Source organism: Copadichromis virginalis, linkage group LG22, assembly GCF_057382275.1.
Source record: "Copadichromis virginalis isolate Kocher_CV1m ecotype Utaka linkage group LG22, C_Virginalis_male_GT1.1, whole genome shotgun sequence".
Classification (NCBI taxonomy): domain Eukaryota; kingdom Metazoa; phylum Chordata; class Actinopteri; order Cichliformes; family Cichlidae; genus Copadichromis; species Copadichromis virginalis.
The window spans coordinates 20,008,007-20,025,087 of record NC_140638.1 but is presented as its reverse complement, the minus strand read 5'-3'; the positions used below and the strand labels follow the sequence as shown (position 1 = coordinate 20,025,087).

At 40.6% G+C, this 17,081-nt stretch overlaps 1 protein-coding gene across 2 annotated transcripts in view; it reads right to left on the bottom strand.

Moving 5' to 3' along the window:
- Nucleotides 1-481: 481 nt before the first annotated feature.
- Nucleotides 482-17,081, bottom strand: part of cpne4b (copine IVb) — a 29,954-nt gene continuing 13,354 nt past the window's right edge. For both annotated transcript variants that reach the window (XM_085445408.1, XM_085445409.1), the window contains exons 4-16: nt 15,093-15,164; nt 14,709-14,783; nt 14,009-14,092; nt 13,824-13,913; nt 12,034-12,132; nt 11,658-11,744; nt 9,950-10,009; nt 9,722-9,855; nt 9,423-9,477; nt 9,137-9,188; nt 8,424-8,557; nt 7,773-8,009; nt 482-1,449 (exon numbers count right to left, since the gene is read on the bottom strand). In XM_085445408.1, coding sequence (XP_085301534.1) covers nt 1,318-1,449; nt 7,773-8,009; nt 8,424-8,557; nt 9,137-9,188; nt 9,423-9,477; nt 9,722-9,855; nt 9,950-10,009; nt 11,658-11,744; nt 12,034-12,132; nt 13,824-13,913; nt 14,009-14,092; nt 14,709-14,783; nt 15,093-15,164 — 1,311 coding nt within the window. In that variant the 3' untranslated portion in view covers nt 482-1,317. The remainder of the gene's footprint in view (nt 1,450-7,772; nt 8,010-8,423; nt 8,558-9,136; nt 9,189-9,422; nt 9,478-9,721; nt 9,856-9,949; nt 10,010-11,657; nt 11,745-12,033; nt 12,133-13,823; nt 13,914-14,008; nt 14,093-14,708; nt 14,784-15,092; nt 15,165-17,081) is intronic.

Below are 17,081 nucleotides of genomic sequence, written 5' to 3'. Positions count from 1 at the left end.
TGCTGTGAAGCTGATATTTCTGGTCTCTTCTGATGGGGCTTATCTATGATAGGGAAAGAGATATTAAAGGTTCATGAGCTGAATACAGATCTGACTACCAGAGCCCGAGGCACGCTTGGAGTGTCCTCTTAGGACAGCCCAACTTTGGCTCGCATTAATTAAACTGTATGGAGATTAGTGAAATAATTTATTCTAGCATTTTAATGTCTGTCTAGGAACGAGTGAAGGAAAGGCAGGCATGTCAGTGTAGGTGTCTGTGGGCTGATGGTTTTTAGCAGTGTGTGAAAAGTGTGTGGCATTTGGAGCTGTTGTGGAGTACGAGCTAATTTAATAACACGGCTGGCCATGTGGATTTTATTATAAATCCAGATCTTTGGCAGGGGTTATCAGAACTGTTACATAGTATTTGACATTTACACAATATGTTCTTGTTTTTTGTCACTATAAGGAAGACATCCCGTCATAAAAGATCACACTAAAATGAGAAAACCAAAGGGTCTTTATTATAATCAACATGCAGAATACAGAAGAAAAAAACATTTTCAGCTCACAGATGAGTATCTACCACACAAGCGTTTCTATCCTCCCAAAACTCTTTACAATGTAAGAAGGTTATTAAGAAATTATTACAATTATTCAGTTGTTCATTCCATTTAGCAAAATGTCAAACAAATCTGTAGAAAAGAACCCCAAACACCAAAGACAACCCCAAATCTCACACAAATGACAAGATACTTTATTTCATAACTAGCAAGCAACTACTAGAAAAGGGGAATTAACAGGAGCTGAATAATGCATGCATTTATGCAGTACACAAACAGAAATGCTATCAATCCTATAAATAACATTTGCAATGCTAATTCTAAGCATTTCGGGTTATGCATCTCACATATTAGGTTCTATGCTGACAGATAGTTTGGTCTATGCACTTGCTAGTTATCTAAATAAGGTAAGAGTGTCATTCTTTCCCCCAGTGAGCTAAGGTCTGCATATGCATGCTGTTTCAGAAGACTGTTCTTATTTCTATAAATACCTTTTTTAATGTACAGTAGATAATACAGCAGTTAATTTCCCAGGTGATGCCACTGTGGCCAAACATGCAATAGTCACCAATAGAGTAGTTCAATTTGTATCACCAGAACGAGCTAATTCTCTGAGCTAGTCTACTGTATGTAGTATTGTTTTGTGTACATGTTTGTTTGCGTATGTGTGTGCTTGTGCTTTTGGACATGTATACGTTTTATACAGTACTTAAATGTAGATATAGGATTCATACATGTATATGTAATTGTATGTATGTGTGCACTCAGTCCATTGTCAGGGGCTGAAGGTTCTTGTGGACTCATAATCTGACATGCACTTGGGTTTAATTCCTTTCGCGTTGTAGTAATCTACCACCTGGTTAGGGACTTCTGCCAAAACACTCTTAGCGAGGGCAGCAGGGGAGGCCTGGAAAAACAAACAGAGACACAAGAGGAGACAGGTCACTAATACACCAGTAACACCACGCATGCCTGAGTCGAGGATGCTGCTGAGTTTGATGCTGACAAAGGTTTAGACCAGTGAGACTGATGTGACTAGACGAGCTCATCTGAAAACCTCAAAACATCCCTTCTCACCTTTATGTTCCGTTACACCCTGGCCTGGTTTATATTTTCTGCATCCATGCTGTAAAACGCCTAAGAGGCAAGTACATCACATCCTGTACAAAAGCACTCAGTAGGCTGCAACAATAAGCAACTATTTGCATTAGACCTTGCTAAGTACACCAGTGGAAAACAGTCCAGTTGTTCCAATGTTGTGATTTAATTACTTCTTTTTAAAATTTGGGTCGGCTGACAAAAGTCTGTGGCAACTTCCTGAGAAGCACTTTAAAAATATGAGTGGAAATACATTTTCAAACAAAGCCAAATTCACTTACTTGACATTATTAAATTAATGTGAGCTGTGAAGATGCCTGCTGTAAAAGTCATAAAAGTCAAACCGTGACTGTCAACATCTTATTTTCTCCAAATTCAAAGTGGGGATTAGATGGTTATACGAAGGGATTTGGTGAGTAGTTCGTGACATGTCAGCTACTGACAGCGCTTTTAAATCTCTATTTGACCTTTTTACTTACTGCTCAACATATACACTCTTAATTCCACTTCATTAGGTACATTGTGCTAGTACTGGGTTGAAACTAGAGATGGACCGATCCGATATTACACATCGGTATCGGTCCGATACTGACCTAAATTACTGGATCGGATATCGGAGAAAAATAAAAAATGTAATCCGATCCATTAAATATCACGAAAGCACCTCACAAAACTTGCAACACGCCGTAACTCACCTCAGAACGTTAGCACTCGGAGCAGTATGCATCACGTGATAGAGCAGCTGTGGCATGCGGGACCTGTCGGTGGTCTGGATAGCATGTGGAGCTTCGCTAGCAACCTGGCATTTCATCTCCGACAAAGTTATCCCCGAGAGAAGTAAAGCAAGTGTGTAAGTCCATCTCTGAATGTTTGTAAAGCATTCCCACGTTAAGCTTAACAAGCGACTGCCTCTCGCTCTCCGGCTGCTACTTCAATCGTGAAACTGCTTAAATCAGCTGATCGGCTTTTCTGTCGGGAGTCTGTCTCTCGTTTGTTTTTGGCCCACTTTGCGCCAGAAAGAGGAAACCAGCGGCTGAACAACAGCAGCACGTTTAAGCTTGATAAGCTGTTGTTAGAATTTATTTAATATTACTTTCTACACCAGGATCTTTTTCTACGTAGCTGACGGCTGGTAACTGTGCAGGGGCGGATCTAGCAAAGTTTAGCCAGGGGGGCCGATAGGGCATTAACTGGGAAAAGGGGGCACAAAGACATACTTTTCTTTCTTATTCTCATTTAAAATGTCTAGCTTTTAATAAATAATTATCTGACACCCAAAGTTTTAATTTGATGTAAAATGAATAGAAGTCAATTACTGTACATAGTGACTATTAAGTCTAATATATATACCCTAGTAAGCTATAGTACTTTTTACTTTGGGAAGGTACCATCTGTGCAGTCTGCAATTTTGTTGAAGAAAGATGTTGAATCTATTTAATATTTCTTGAAAAATAATTGATTTCTGTGCATTTTTTTTCACACTGCATCAAATTAAGGTTGATTACGTCGATTAAGCATCATGAGGTGGAGCGTGAGGGGTGGTTCCCTATTTTTTATTTATTAAATTTTGTTGTTGCTGGGAGTTGGAACCCTATTAGTTAGGTTGCTAAGTACTCTTTAAAATACCAGAATAGGGAGGATGGTGTAGGTTTAAGTTTATTAGATTGATCAGTATTGCTGAACTATGAAATATTTTTTTTGTATACAGGTATAACAGAATAGCTTTAGTGTAGTTGTTGTTTTAAACTTGAGTATGAACTTGCAGACTTGCAAAATGCAGCAAGATATTTTAAAAAACAGTTTTGTTGATTAAAAAACACTATATCGGATTCATATCGGTATCGGCAGATATCCAAATTTATGATATCGGTATCGGTATCGGACATAAAAAAGTGGTATCGTGCCATCTCTAGTTGAAACCCCATTTTTCCTTCAGAATTGTCTTAATTCTCAATGGCGTGGCCTCAACAAGGTGCTGAAAACATTCTTCAGACATTTTGGTCTGTATTGACATGAAACAGTTACTGCAGATTTGTGGGTTATACATCCATGATACAAATATCCTGTTGCACCACATCCCAAAGGTGCTCTACTGGAGACCAGGCAGGCTTCGGTATTTAAATGGTGCACAGTCGGTATTATGCATTTAATGTCAAGGAAAATAAGACGCTTTGTAAACCGTGTGGAGCAACTTTCACAGCAACAGCATGACAAACTTTTACACTTTATATTTTAGTCAACTGAATCCACTTTAGAGTTAGTCTACAATAACCATATGATATTTAGTTGACTAAAACTAGACTAAGACTATAAGAAAAATAGACTAAATTATGACTCAAACTAAATAGCTTAATACTCAAAAGAATATGAATAAAACTAAATCAAAATGAACACCGTTCTTCTGCAGATCTGTTCTGTAACAAGTGCTTATTTAAGTTACGTTCATCTCGGCTCGAAGCATTGTGGCCGTTCTGAATATTTTCTCTTTTTCAGACTATTCTCTGTAAACCCTAGAGATCGCTGTGCAAGTAAACCCCAGAAGATGAGCAGTTTCCAAAATACTCAGACCAGCCTGTCTGGCACCAACAACCTTGCCAGGTTCAAAGTCACCTTTTTTCCCCACATTCTGATGCTCAGTTTGAACTTCAGCAAGCTGTCTTGACCATGTTTACATGCGTAAATGCATTGGGTTGCTGCTATGTGATTGGCCGATTAGATATTCGTGTTAACCAACAGTTACATGGTTGTGTCTAATTAAGTGAATCTCTAAATTAAAAAGATTAAGAAGATGCTTAATAAAGAATGACAAGAATAGATAGTTGACTAAGTCTTTTAAAAATGTGTAAAATATACAATAGTCGTGTATATTACTGAAGAAAGAATGAAAAGAAATCCTTATCCTTTCCTCCAGCACATGTATTAACACACATTGTTACACACGGGCACACACACATACTGCCACAGCACTCACACTTCAGAATCCTCAAAGTCAGAGAGTCTGTCGTACTCCGTCTCACATAATTCCCCGAGACAATGCATCATCAAAGTGCTCCCACCCCAACCTCCTCACCCTTCCTCCTCCTCCTCCTCTCATTTCCACCCTGCCTCATGCTTTCTCCTCTCTGCTCCTATCTACCTGTTATCCCCCACTCTGCCTGTCACCCAGCAGCTCCGTCCTGCTAATCCCCTCTGAAAAGAAACGACAGAGCAGAAAATCACCTCTCCACCTCTGTCACACACTCCCTCGCTCCCTTTTGTCTTTAGCTCCGGTCTCCTGCTGACCTCCTTCCAACACCAGCACCACCACCCATGGGCTGTCTCACATCCTCCACCCATCATCACCCTTCCTTCTCCTCTCAGTATGTCTCTGTCTGTCTTCATACGCGTCCATGCGGCATGTTCCTACTCCTTCCTCCCTTTCTATTACTGCGTAATTGTTTAATTTCCTGACTTGTCATAGATCAAGCTCACCATAACGAACCCAGCCAAACACATCTGGTCAAAGGCAGGCAAAATTAATGCCAAGACAGAGACACACACAAACACGCACATAAAAACACACAGAGAGGGCCGATAGCCAATAGTTGATGAATTCTGACGAGCAAACCGAGCACGTTACGCCCACACAGTCACACTTTCAATCCCCTGAATACTGTAATCATATCCCCCACACACAAGACAGAAATTCAGAGTACAAATAAAATCCCAACACCTAACACTGAAATTGGTGTTCACAAATATATACACAACATTTGTGTTCTTCTGATTGTGTTTTTGTTTTGTTTAGTCTTAAATTACATTTTATTATTGTGCGATTTTGTTACTTGTCGTACTTTCTCAGTTTGCACTTGCCTTTGCATATTATACTACATAAAATATAATTTAATATGAGAATTTTATATCCCCTCGCTTTTTTAAACCACATAAAGTGGGAGAGACGTCTGATTTTATTTGAAAGTTACTGTTGCAATCTGCATGCTATTTGAGATTAATTGCCATTTACCGTATATTTGTTTTTGAGTCTCAAGTCTGTTTTGGTCAGATCGAATACAGCAATATAACAGAACTATGAATTGAATTCATTTTCATTGGAATGAAGTGGAAATGTTTATTAACTATAATTTATTCAGAAGGAGGCACAGCTGCTGAGGTTCTGAAGCTTGTCTTCATGTGGGGATAATTAGTGATATCCCAAACAGTTTTTTTTTATTGCCATGATCCAAATCTTTTAGTATTAATGTGTCTTGAGACCAATTCAGTACTTATATCTACTTTAAAAACATGCATATGTAGGTCAGTGACGTGACATGCATATTTCAGTATATATATGTATATATATATATATACACATATATATACACACTCTTAATATGTTTAAATAAAATTTATAGAATTTATAACAATAAATTAATTAAATGTATTAACTAATAAAATAAAAATAAGTGACATTTCTTTCTGTTCGATCCTGTGTTCGATGAAATATGCCAGACTGTGCGAACCCTGGGATTTGAGAACAATAAAACTGGATGGTCAAAACAGTTTTACTTGTCTCATCAGCAAACTTTTGGTAATTACGTATGCTGAGTGGCACTGTAGTGCAGAGGTTAACACATTTATCTAACACCCAGAGGAGGTACACATCCCTTGGAGGGTTAGGAAGAGAGGAAGGGCATCCAGTGTAAAAATGTGCCACATCAAATATGCGCATATTCAGTAGAAGATATTTATGTATTTGATTATTTCAACAGCTAAAAAGAAAATTCTGCCAGAGTTTAAACAACATTTTTTAAATCTTCTTAAAAGACTTAATTTTGAGTTTTAGATAGCATATTATATATATTATATTATATATTATTTAAATGCACTGGAAATGTATTGAACCCTAGACTCCCTGGATGGAATCTAGGGGCTGTAGTCTGTCATCGGGTGAGAGGGGTGTACTTCCTGGACAGGTAGCACAGTCTGTTGCAGCACAGTCAGAGACAAACAACCTACAGCCAGTTTAGAATCACCAATTAGCCTAACCCCAAGCATGTCTTTGAACTGTGGGAGGAAACCCATGCTGATGTGAGGAGAACATGTCTACAATCCACACAAAGGCCCCAGGATTCCAGGCCAGGACCTTCTTGCTGTGAGGTGAGCGGTAAACCGCTAAACATCGACGTGCCACCACTGAAATGTGTTTAAACTTAAAAGCTTTTATAGAATAAACTGTTACAAGTCATTAATTTAATACTGCATGTGACTTGACTGACCCGTATACCTCGCAATGTACAAAACAAAAACAAAAACAAATTAAAAAAAACATCAGTGCTTTAAATAGGCTCTCGTCAAAGCAACCGTTTTGACTTGAAATAGTCGGGATACACAGGTGTTACTAATCACATTAAGGCTCTGTGCCCAAATACAACAAAACTACCATTAATCTCATTAGTGCTTCCCTGCTGTTTCTTTTTCTAAATGTCTGCTGTAAAACAGCCCTATCATAATTAAGATCTTTTAGACACGAGGCATGAAATTGAATGGGACTTGTGGATAACTGAATGTTGGAGTAGTACAGCTGGATGAGCTGAGTGATAGTTATAGCCTTTTTAGTAGTGATCAAAACATCTTCCCTCCATGTCAGTAACCTCCTTAAATTTCCAGTGCTTTAATGTTGCTGAGAAAGCTTTAATGTGCTAAATCAGGGGCGTCAAACTCCAGTCCTCGAGGTTCGTTGTCCTCAAACTTTTACACGTGTCCCTGCTGCAACACACCTGAATAAAATTAGCAGTTCATTAGCAAGACTGTAGAACTTGACTGCATGCTGAGGTGGCAATTCAGCAATTTCATTCATGTTACATCAGCTCATGAGTGAATGAACATGGTGCAATAAAAATCCTTTTAGCAGTACAATTTTCCAAACACTTACATTTATACATGTATTTGAATTTACTTGACTAGGGTTGACTGCATGCCACCTCAGCATGGAGTCAAGTTGCCAATGACCTACTAATTTTATTCAGGAGTGCTGCAGCAGGGACACATGTAAAGGTTTGAGGACACCGGTCCTCGAGGACTGGAGTTTGACACCTGTGTACTAAATTAACCAGTCAGAGCTTTTTGACCAAAACCCTCTCAACCACCACCTACATGCTTAAAGTCCTTGAAAGGGACAAACTGGACGATGTCGCGGAGGACAGGCTCGCCCTTGGGCGAACGCAGAATCCCGTCGTCGCCGTCCAGGATCTGCATGTCTGTGAAGTCTGCGTTGCCCACACCAACAATGATGACAGACATGGGCAGGTGAGAGGCGTGCACGATGGCCTCTCGCGTGTCGGCCATGTCAGTGATGACGCCGTCCGTCAGGATCAGCAGGATGAAGTATTCCTGGTGAGACATAGGTAAAGGGGGTGAGGGGAAGGAGGGGTATTTGTGGGTGGAAGGGGGAGAAATGAAGAATACATGTTCAATTAAATTTGTGTTTTAAAAATGGCTTCTTGTCAGGGGATAATTTGAATAAAACTCATTTTAATCCACCAGAGAGAAGCAGTAGGCATTAAGTCAGAGACGAATTTCTGCTCTAAAATTTATGACCAGAATTAAATTAATATCAATCGCTCCAAGTTCTTTTCAATTCATCTTTTTTTTCTTTTTTGATTCATCCTTTAATTTCTTTTTGTCTTTTTATTACTATTTGTCTTTTGCTTCTCTCCATGTGTGCCAGTGCAAACATCAACAGACACAATAACAAGACCAAATGAGTTTGGTTTTTTTCTCCATCTTTCTCTTTCTCTCGCTCACCATGGCTTCTTTGGTGTGCATTTCCTCTGAGGCAGAGGAGGCCACTTTCTGAATGATTGGAGCGATGTTGGTGGGCCCGTACAGCTGGATCTTAGGGAGGCAATTTTGATAGGCCTCCACCACACCTTGGATCCCTGCAACACACACACACACGTGGGTTGTTTTTGCTGCCATTTTTCTGTTTATTGCCTGACCCTGGAGAGCCAAAAGTTCTCATACTTGTAAAAGCATCTGCTAAGATGAATCAGAGTCTGTGTATGTGACCGCACTGTGAGGTGACCGAGCATTTTGTGCAAAATATTCCCGTATTATCCTCACACACACACGCCGTCACGGCGGGAACGTCAGCTATGTGAAGAGAGGAGCACAGAAGCCCATTTCACACATACAGATTAGTGTTGTTTTTCTCTGTGTACACGAGCCTGAAATACTTCCAGCAGCATGGTGACAAACCTCCCAGCTGCGTGTGCGTCCGTGCGTGTTCGAACGCGTGCGTATGTCTGTGCATATTTGTGAGGAGCAAAAACAGGGTAAAAAAAAATCAGGGAAAAATATAAAGGGTGGAATATGGGACCGACAGCAAGGGAGATATGAGAGGCATGCAGGGGACTGCTTTGGTTGTGCATGCGAACGTTTGCGCGAGCCTGAGTAAGCGAAGTAGTGTGTGTCTCTGTGTCCGTGTTTGGGGGAGGGGAAGGGTGTGGGTAGCTCACCTGCACATTCAGGATTGTCCTCATCAAAGTTCACAGCAAAATCGTGTGAAACCTTCAGGCAGGGCAGAAAAGACAAGGCCTTTTTACTGCCACAACACACCACTCACACTCAGCACGATGCATTCAGTCCAATTTACAGGTTGACAGGTGTATTCCCCTTTCATGTTGATCAAAAGCAAGCTGAGCCTCCAAAAAGATCTCAAATCTAAATATAAATTCTCCAGACCCACCCCACCCACTCTGCCCTTTGCTTTTGCACACATGTGCATGCTCCCAAATGTCCTACCTTGAAGTCAGGGGGTATCAGAGCTCCAAATCCAAATGCAGGGAACATCTTATCACTGGAGAAAAAGAGACAGACATATTTCATTGGGAAAAAGAAATAAATATAAGGAAAAAAGAGAAGGGTAAAAATAATGGACAAAAGCTTTGTAAGGCTCATAAAGCAAAGGAAGAGGTTTTTTTCATGCTGACTTTTGTGGAAGGATTTGATTCTCAGAGGGAAAATCCAGAGTGTGTCTGTGTTTGGATGTGTGCCCTTGTGTCAGCATTAGGTGGAACGATGATTGATGGAGTGGATTCTACCTGTCATAGTCTTGGCATATCTCTCCTACAGCCACCAGTGCTTTGAGGTACTCATTGGGCTGGTAGGGGTGGATGTAGTGGAGGGAGCAGCTGTTTCTAGGATCTCCATTGGATGCTGTAAAATCTATCGCCACCTGAGATGGAAACATGTACGCTCACACAGCATGGACGGACACAAACAGGCACATTGATGTAAACATTAAAGAGATTACATTTGAGGGAACTTACTGTGAACTGAATCTGGCAGCCTCCCATGATGTAATCCAGGAAGGAATACATTTTAATAATCTGTCAGGAAAAAAAGAACCCATAATATTATTGATTACTAGTTTACTAATTCTATTTATTTACTTTTCTAGTAATTTCTCCATCGGATTTACCCATTTTTATTTATTCATTTATTTATTTTCCATTTTTCCCACCCATTTTCCAGTTATTTCTTTTGTTTGTTTGTTTGTTTTTATTTATATTGAACTAGAAGCTTCTTATTAAAAATATGTAATGGGCCCTTTACCTATATTAATGAACTGACAGCCCGATTATGACAGAAAGTGCTACCTACAGTCAGGTGATCACTACAGAAATTATTGGACATAATGCAGTCAGTGCTGTTAAATGGGAAAATAATTTTAAAAAATAAACAAATACATTTTATATACAAATATAGCAATTTCGATGACATTTGTCTGTATAGTTACAGTACTGTGCAAAAGTCAAAACCTGTCATGTCTATATATTTTGTTACAAGTAGCCAGATTTTCTTATGTGTTTCTCTCACACTTCTCCAGGCTTTTCAAAGAGGCATTAAAATCTGCATATGAACAGTAGCTAAAATTTTTGTCTTTAAAAAGTATGAAAAAAATCCAGCAAAGACCTGACCCAGGACCCAAGAAATGCATCTGGCCCTGTGGTTGATCCATCTAATGTTCACTTAGATCTCATCAGAAATGGTCTAAGTGGAAGGATCACTGCCAAGAAGCCAAACTTAAGGAAGCGAAATAGGGTGAAAAGGCTGAGTTATGCCAAATTACAAAAGAAGTAGATTGAAAATCAGTGGCAACAGGTTCAAGTGATGAATTCAGATTGGAAGGTTTTAGTTCAAGTAATCAGGCCAGGTGAGAGGTACAACAGTGAGTGTTTACAACCCTCTGTAAAACATGGAGGAGGCTCTTTCATGGCTCAAAATCCAAGGAATTATGAACACAGAAGAGTGCCATCAAAACATTTGATTGGTAACAGTTTTATTTTTCAGCATGACAATGATCCAAAACACACTGCTAATGCAGTAAAGGATACAAGGGTAGAAACACACAACAAAGCACCATCAGTTATGAACTGGCCTCCAGTGCCCAGACCTCAACATTACTGAAGCAGTGTGGGATCATCTTGACAGAGAACGGAATAAAAGGCAGTCAACATCCAAAGAAGAGCTTTGAAATGCCCTTCAAGAAGAAGAAGAAGAGCTATTCCTGAAGACTACTTAAAGAAATTACAAGAAAGCTTGTCTAAGAGAGTTCAGGCTGTGTTAAAGGAAAAAAAGATGGTCAAATATTGAATAGCACAAACTCTGCTTTTGCTTTATATGTGCATTTCCACGTAAATTTGCAAATTTCAATAAATTGCTCCTCACTTTTCCCGTTTTCCTAGCAAAATAAAATGTATTTATAGTCAGAAACACAATGATAATAAGGTTTGTGCATTTATCGTTCTTTTCTCTGTTTAATATAATTATAAAAAATAGTGTATTTAGGTCTATGAATATTAATGGGACAAAAGTAGCAATTAGAAGGCACGTCTTTTTTTCCACTGTTATCTCATGCTTTAAAAGTCAAACAATTAATCCCCCAAACAGTCAGTTGAGATTTAAATTAACAATGAAAATAACCATTTGTTGCACAAAAAAGAAGGAACGCAGACAGAAAAAGCTTTACCTTACCTTACAGTGGTTGAGAATGACAACACCAGAGTTTCTGTAATTCTTCTTCTTCATCTGATATTTAGGGTTGATGCATTCCCATTGGATCTAGGCGCACAGATACACACAATTAATGCAGATGGTATCAAGGGAGCACAGAAGGAATTTGCTTGACTCGTTATGTATTTGCTACATAATGATGCGGAGCTATTAAAAAGGAGCTCTGCTTTTATTTAAATGAGGATTATTTTGGATATGTGAATAAAAGCACTGACAGAGATGCAAATGGGCTCACAGTGCATAAATGAATTTATGGCCCTGAGTCAGTGAGTAAACATTACTTGTTTTATTCCTCTCGTGTGAGCATGTGCAGGAGCTCGAGCGCGCATTTTCTCACCTGTTTGCCCTCCTGCTCTACCCTCAGCTCCTTAAACGTGGTATGAAACTCCCCGATGAAGTCATGTTTTCCATTGGAGTCCCAGTCCCAAACTGTGCACTGGAAGAGACACACACACGTTCACTCATTTAGAGCACAGCTGCAACACCGTTACCTAAACGAACACACACAGGCACTCGCAGGCATGCAGGGAAATGCCATGCTGAATGATTGATAAGGCGGTGTTGGTGGGGGGGGCAACGGAGCGGTGAAATATTAATCTGAGGATGCTGAGAGGTACGCGGCTTAAGCGACAGCTTTACGCTTGTGTGTGTGTTTTTCGACAAAATAGTTTGACTCGCTCTTGGGAGCTAGTAAGCAAGACAAATTGCCTCAATCAAGTGAGGGTCAGCGGGGCAAAGCTAAGCACATCATAAAGACTCAGTCCTTTCATTTCAAAGGATGGCACAAGGCTCTCATGTGTAGGCTGTCCTGCAAAGTCACTGCAATCAATGATATTCAAAAAGGTTTGTCAATAGAGACACATGTTAACACGGACTGAAAAAACTCGGGTCTTTTGTGAAGCTCTAATGCCTGTGAACGAGTCCTTCAGCGGTGCAGTTTTGCATTATAACCTCCTTGCATGAGGTCACCCCAGCAACTAGCGATCAGAAGCAATCCAGCAATGCTTGATTAAAAACAATGACTCACTGTAATCCCCTAATTTCCTGTCTCCCACTTGAGCTGTTCACAGTCCGCACCTAAAGCGTGCGTGCATGTTTGTGTGTGATCGTTTGCGGGCCGCATGCATGTTTGTGTTTGTGAAAGTAATTTGTGCGCGCGCGAGGTAGCGAGCGCTCGCTTTTGCAGCCTTGCTTCCACTTCAAACTGCTGAGAGCTGTGCTAGAGAGTAATGAAAAAATGAAGAAGCTCTGTTCCATTCACTGAATACTAACTGTTTGACAAAGAGAGAGAGAGAGAGACCAGCGAAAGGACAGAAAGAAAAGTAAAGAGGTGGAGAAATGGGCTCCTTGCCGATTGCAAGTACAAAGGAAGAGACGGCGAGACACTGCAGAGGAGGGTTATGCATTTATGCATTGGTCAGTTAAGAGTCTGGTGAAAAGAAAGCACTTGTCTGAATAGAAATCTCTGCCCTGCCATTTCTCACTAAAGCTCTGACTGTTCGAAACAGGTAGCCCTGGAAACCATAGCCGACGGCGTGCGTGCGCGTGCGAGCCCTTTCTCCCGCTGTCAGGAGCCACGCAGAGTTAAGATACCTCTGAATATTTAATGAACAATCTCATGTTTATTCATGCCAAAGAATAACTGTTCTCTGCGAATGTGGCGGCCACTGCTTCCAAAAAGGCGAAGAGATCTCCTCTGACAAGTAAAGGCGAGAGTTTAAGATAACCACTGAGCTCCTTAACGCCCATCTGACTTTTTAAATAGCACAATGATATCATAAAAGCGCCTGACCTGAACTTAACTCCTAGAACTGAAAAGAGAAAGGGACAAAGGCTTTTTGTACGTGCCGCTGTCCTTTGCATTAATGTCATGTTTTGTATGTAGGTGAAAAAGGGTAAAACGACTTTATTTATTGTCATTTTAAGTTTTTGTCCGCATTTATTGAATGAATGGCATTTCTTTTTTTATGTTTTAAATAAATAAAATGCAGGCTGGTGATGATGCTGTGCAAGCACTCGGGTGCTGCTTGACTTCGGCCCTCTTAATGAGTCTTGCATTTTACTGGAGGAACTTAAATAGTTGCATTGCCACTATGATTGTTGCAGAAAAAATATTCCCAGACTCACCTTAAGCTCCCTGTCGTGGTCTCCACTGCAGAGTGTGTTTAAGGAAACTTTGAAGGATTTCCAAACTGGGCTCAGGTTGTTCATGACCGTCTGTGCACAATAAATACAAAGACAGTTCACGCTTGTTGTTTATTTCCAAACTAAAACAGCTGCCTACATCTCCACGGATGTGCGAGCGCAGTTACCTCGGTTCTGTGCACAAGCGACTCAGTGCCGTCATCATTTATTCTAAAAATCTCCAGGAAAGGGTCTGACTTGCTGAAGAAATCCTTCAGAGAGAAAACACGCATGTGAGGCATTCCCTCAGAACTCCCTTTGATCACCATAAATCATTCGAACACTAACAGAATCATTATTTCGCCCCTTTAAACTCCTTTTCTTCTTTGTTTCTTCCACCTATCCCTTTCCTGTCCTCTCCAATTTATCCACCACTCCCATGCTTTCTTCCATCTTTTCCCCAGGGCACTACTTGTTTGGATTAGTCATCCATGTCTGTGTGTGTGTGTGTGTGTGTGTGTGTGTGTGTGTGTGTGTGTGTGTGTGTGTGTGTGTGTGTGTGTGCGCGCGCACATGTGCCGGCTGGAAAATTAATACAGTTATCGGTGTGTGTGGTTGGGGTGGTGAGATAAAAGAGGGTTATTGGGAAAGGGGGTGCCCACCTATCTCAGCAGGCCTCCTTTAATACCAGCTTGTACTAGTGTGTATTGTGCGTGTTTCTTCATAATCAAGTCCCACAGCTCTGCCCACATACTTCTCCAAACACACGCACACACAAACACACCAACCAGGCAGCATGCACACACAGACCCACATCTTCAGTACTAATTACCCTCATATCTTAAGGAAAACTTCAACATTTCTGAGTATTTTTGAAAGTGCACAAACCTTATCGTCCAGCTTACGTGCACTGAATGAGAGTTCAACGTAATCGTCATTTCCAGACAATTCCTCAGCTGTCACCTATACAGCGGGGCAGAGAGTGAAGGTGGAGAGGGAAGGTTGGGAGGCGAAAGGAGACAGACAGAGAGAGCGAGAGAGATCGACACGGAGATGTAAGAAGGAGGTGAGAGAAAATGAGATGGAAATGAGCTACAGCACAGATTGAACAGGCAACATCATCAAATTAATTATCTTCAGGGTGTCTGAGTGCACAGAGGTGGTGTGTGTGTGTGTGTGTGTGTGTGCGTGTCTAAGTGTGTGTGTGATTTTTGCATGTGTAGGAGTGTTTAACGTGGTTCGGTTGACTTTGGAACCCGTGCCATACCGTACCGTGATAGAAGACTTTCCAGCAGTGTTTCCCTGTTTGAGAAGAGCTTTAGTCAGTTTCCTCTGTGAAACAATCTGAAACAAAAAGAAAGAAAAAATCACCTCAGATGTTCCAGCCTCCACTTAGAGTTTGCATCTGTCTGGAGAACGCAAGTCAAATATTCACTCTACTCTACACTGACTTTAGTCTCTAAAAACTGAAACATCTGACTTTTTATCTGGCTGGCATTTATATTCTGCCTTTCCACTCGCTTTACACTATAACCCACATGTTCCAGTTTTCACACACACCCATACAGTTTGATTTATTACACATACGCACTCAGACGCCAGTGAATGTACCAGGGGCAATTTGGGACGCATCCACATGGAGACTAGAGGAGCTGGGGATTAAGCCAGCAAGCTTCTGATTATTGGATGACTTTCTCTACCGCCTGAACCACAGCTGCCCCATTTGGCACTAATATTATTAAACTGTCGATGTATTGTACATTAACTATTTTTTTTTGTTCATAGGCTTCACAAGGTTGTGCCACCATGTTGCTCCCCTTAAACCATAGTTATCAACTTAATCTGGCTATTTCATATAAATTTAGCCCTAAAAAATAACTTCACTGCTCAGGATCTCAGAGCATTTAAGAACAGGAGCAAAGTGACATCGAGCAAACCTCCAGGGTGTGGGGATGATTCACAACAGGACCAACATCTGGTGCAATAAATGAAAATGTTTAAAAAATTAAACGAAGTAACAAGATGAAAGGATTAAACTATGGTAATATGAATAGTATTCATGATTAAAATATTACAAGGTGGCAAAAGACATACTGTCGACCTGGGGTGACTGACTTTGCCAGCCAGTTCTGGAGCCTCCTGGGTGGTGCTCTGTCGCCGCTTCACTGCAAGTGGCAGTGATTGCTGCTTGCACTCTCCCAGACCAATTTATCCTTATTGTTATTTGCTGTGGTGAAGATGGCGATGATGGTGGTCGTAATACCAGCAGAAAATCTTATAGTAGTGTTATTTTGTCAAGGACTTTCAAAGGTACCACAATTTCTCCCTTTTTCTACTTCAGCTGCACTTCATAGTCTCTTTCATAGCCTGACAACGTGCTACACAGGCAGACAAGTGCATGCACACTCACGATGATGTGTCAAACACACCAACCGACTAACACACAGCCTCTTCCTGCTACAGCTAAGGCATTTGTACACGTACATACAAGCACATTAAAAACATCTACATCCCCAACTTAGAATTTCCTTTGTATCAAGAAAGCTTATTATGTGTTCCCAATGCAAGTAGACCATGTAGTCTGTCTGTGTTGCTGACAAAGAAGGTTCACATAGATCCTGGCAGATCCTATCTCCATGTCAGGGGTAACAGATGATTATAAGTAATCACTGACGTGACCGATCTGGTGCCGGGATGAAGCTGTTAATAAACTCAGAGGAAAGACTGCTTCGCAGCTGGAAACAACAAACAAAACTTCAGCTCGTGTTTTTGTCAAACCCCAGACTTCCTCTGAATTGTTGATAAAAAGTAAATTATATTTTAGGCACGCAGGTGATTACTGCACCTAATATACTAGGCGCTGCACTTACATCAAATACCCTGATGCACGGATACACACAGGCACTGTTGTAGATATTAATGGAGGTGCAGCGTGTACAGACGTATAGACATATAGACTGGTATGAAATATAATGCATTAAATCAGGTGGACAACCTACTGCAATCACACTGTCACTGCATGCTACTGCAACTAAAGAAACCATCCACGTCTGTGTGACACCTACACGGCATTTATGTGCAATGCCGGTGTGTCCATTGTGAGTCTACTGAAAATTATTGGCATGCACTCGGACGTTTGGTCTGATCCTTAGACACCATTAACTGGCACTACTGAGGCATTTAGTAATTAGAATCTCATTCATTGTCCTTATTTATTCATTGTTTCCGTTTCCCTACAATGTGCTGTCACGGTTTCTTTTT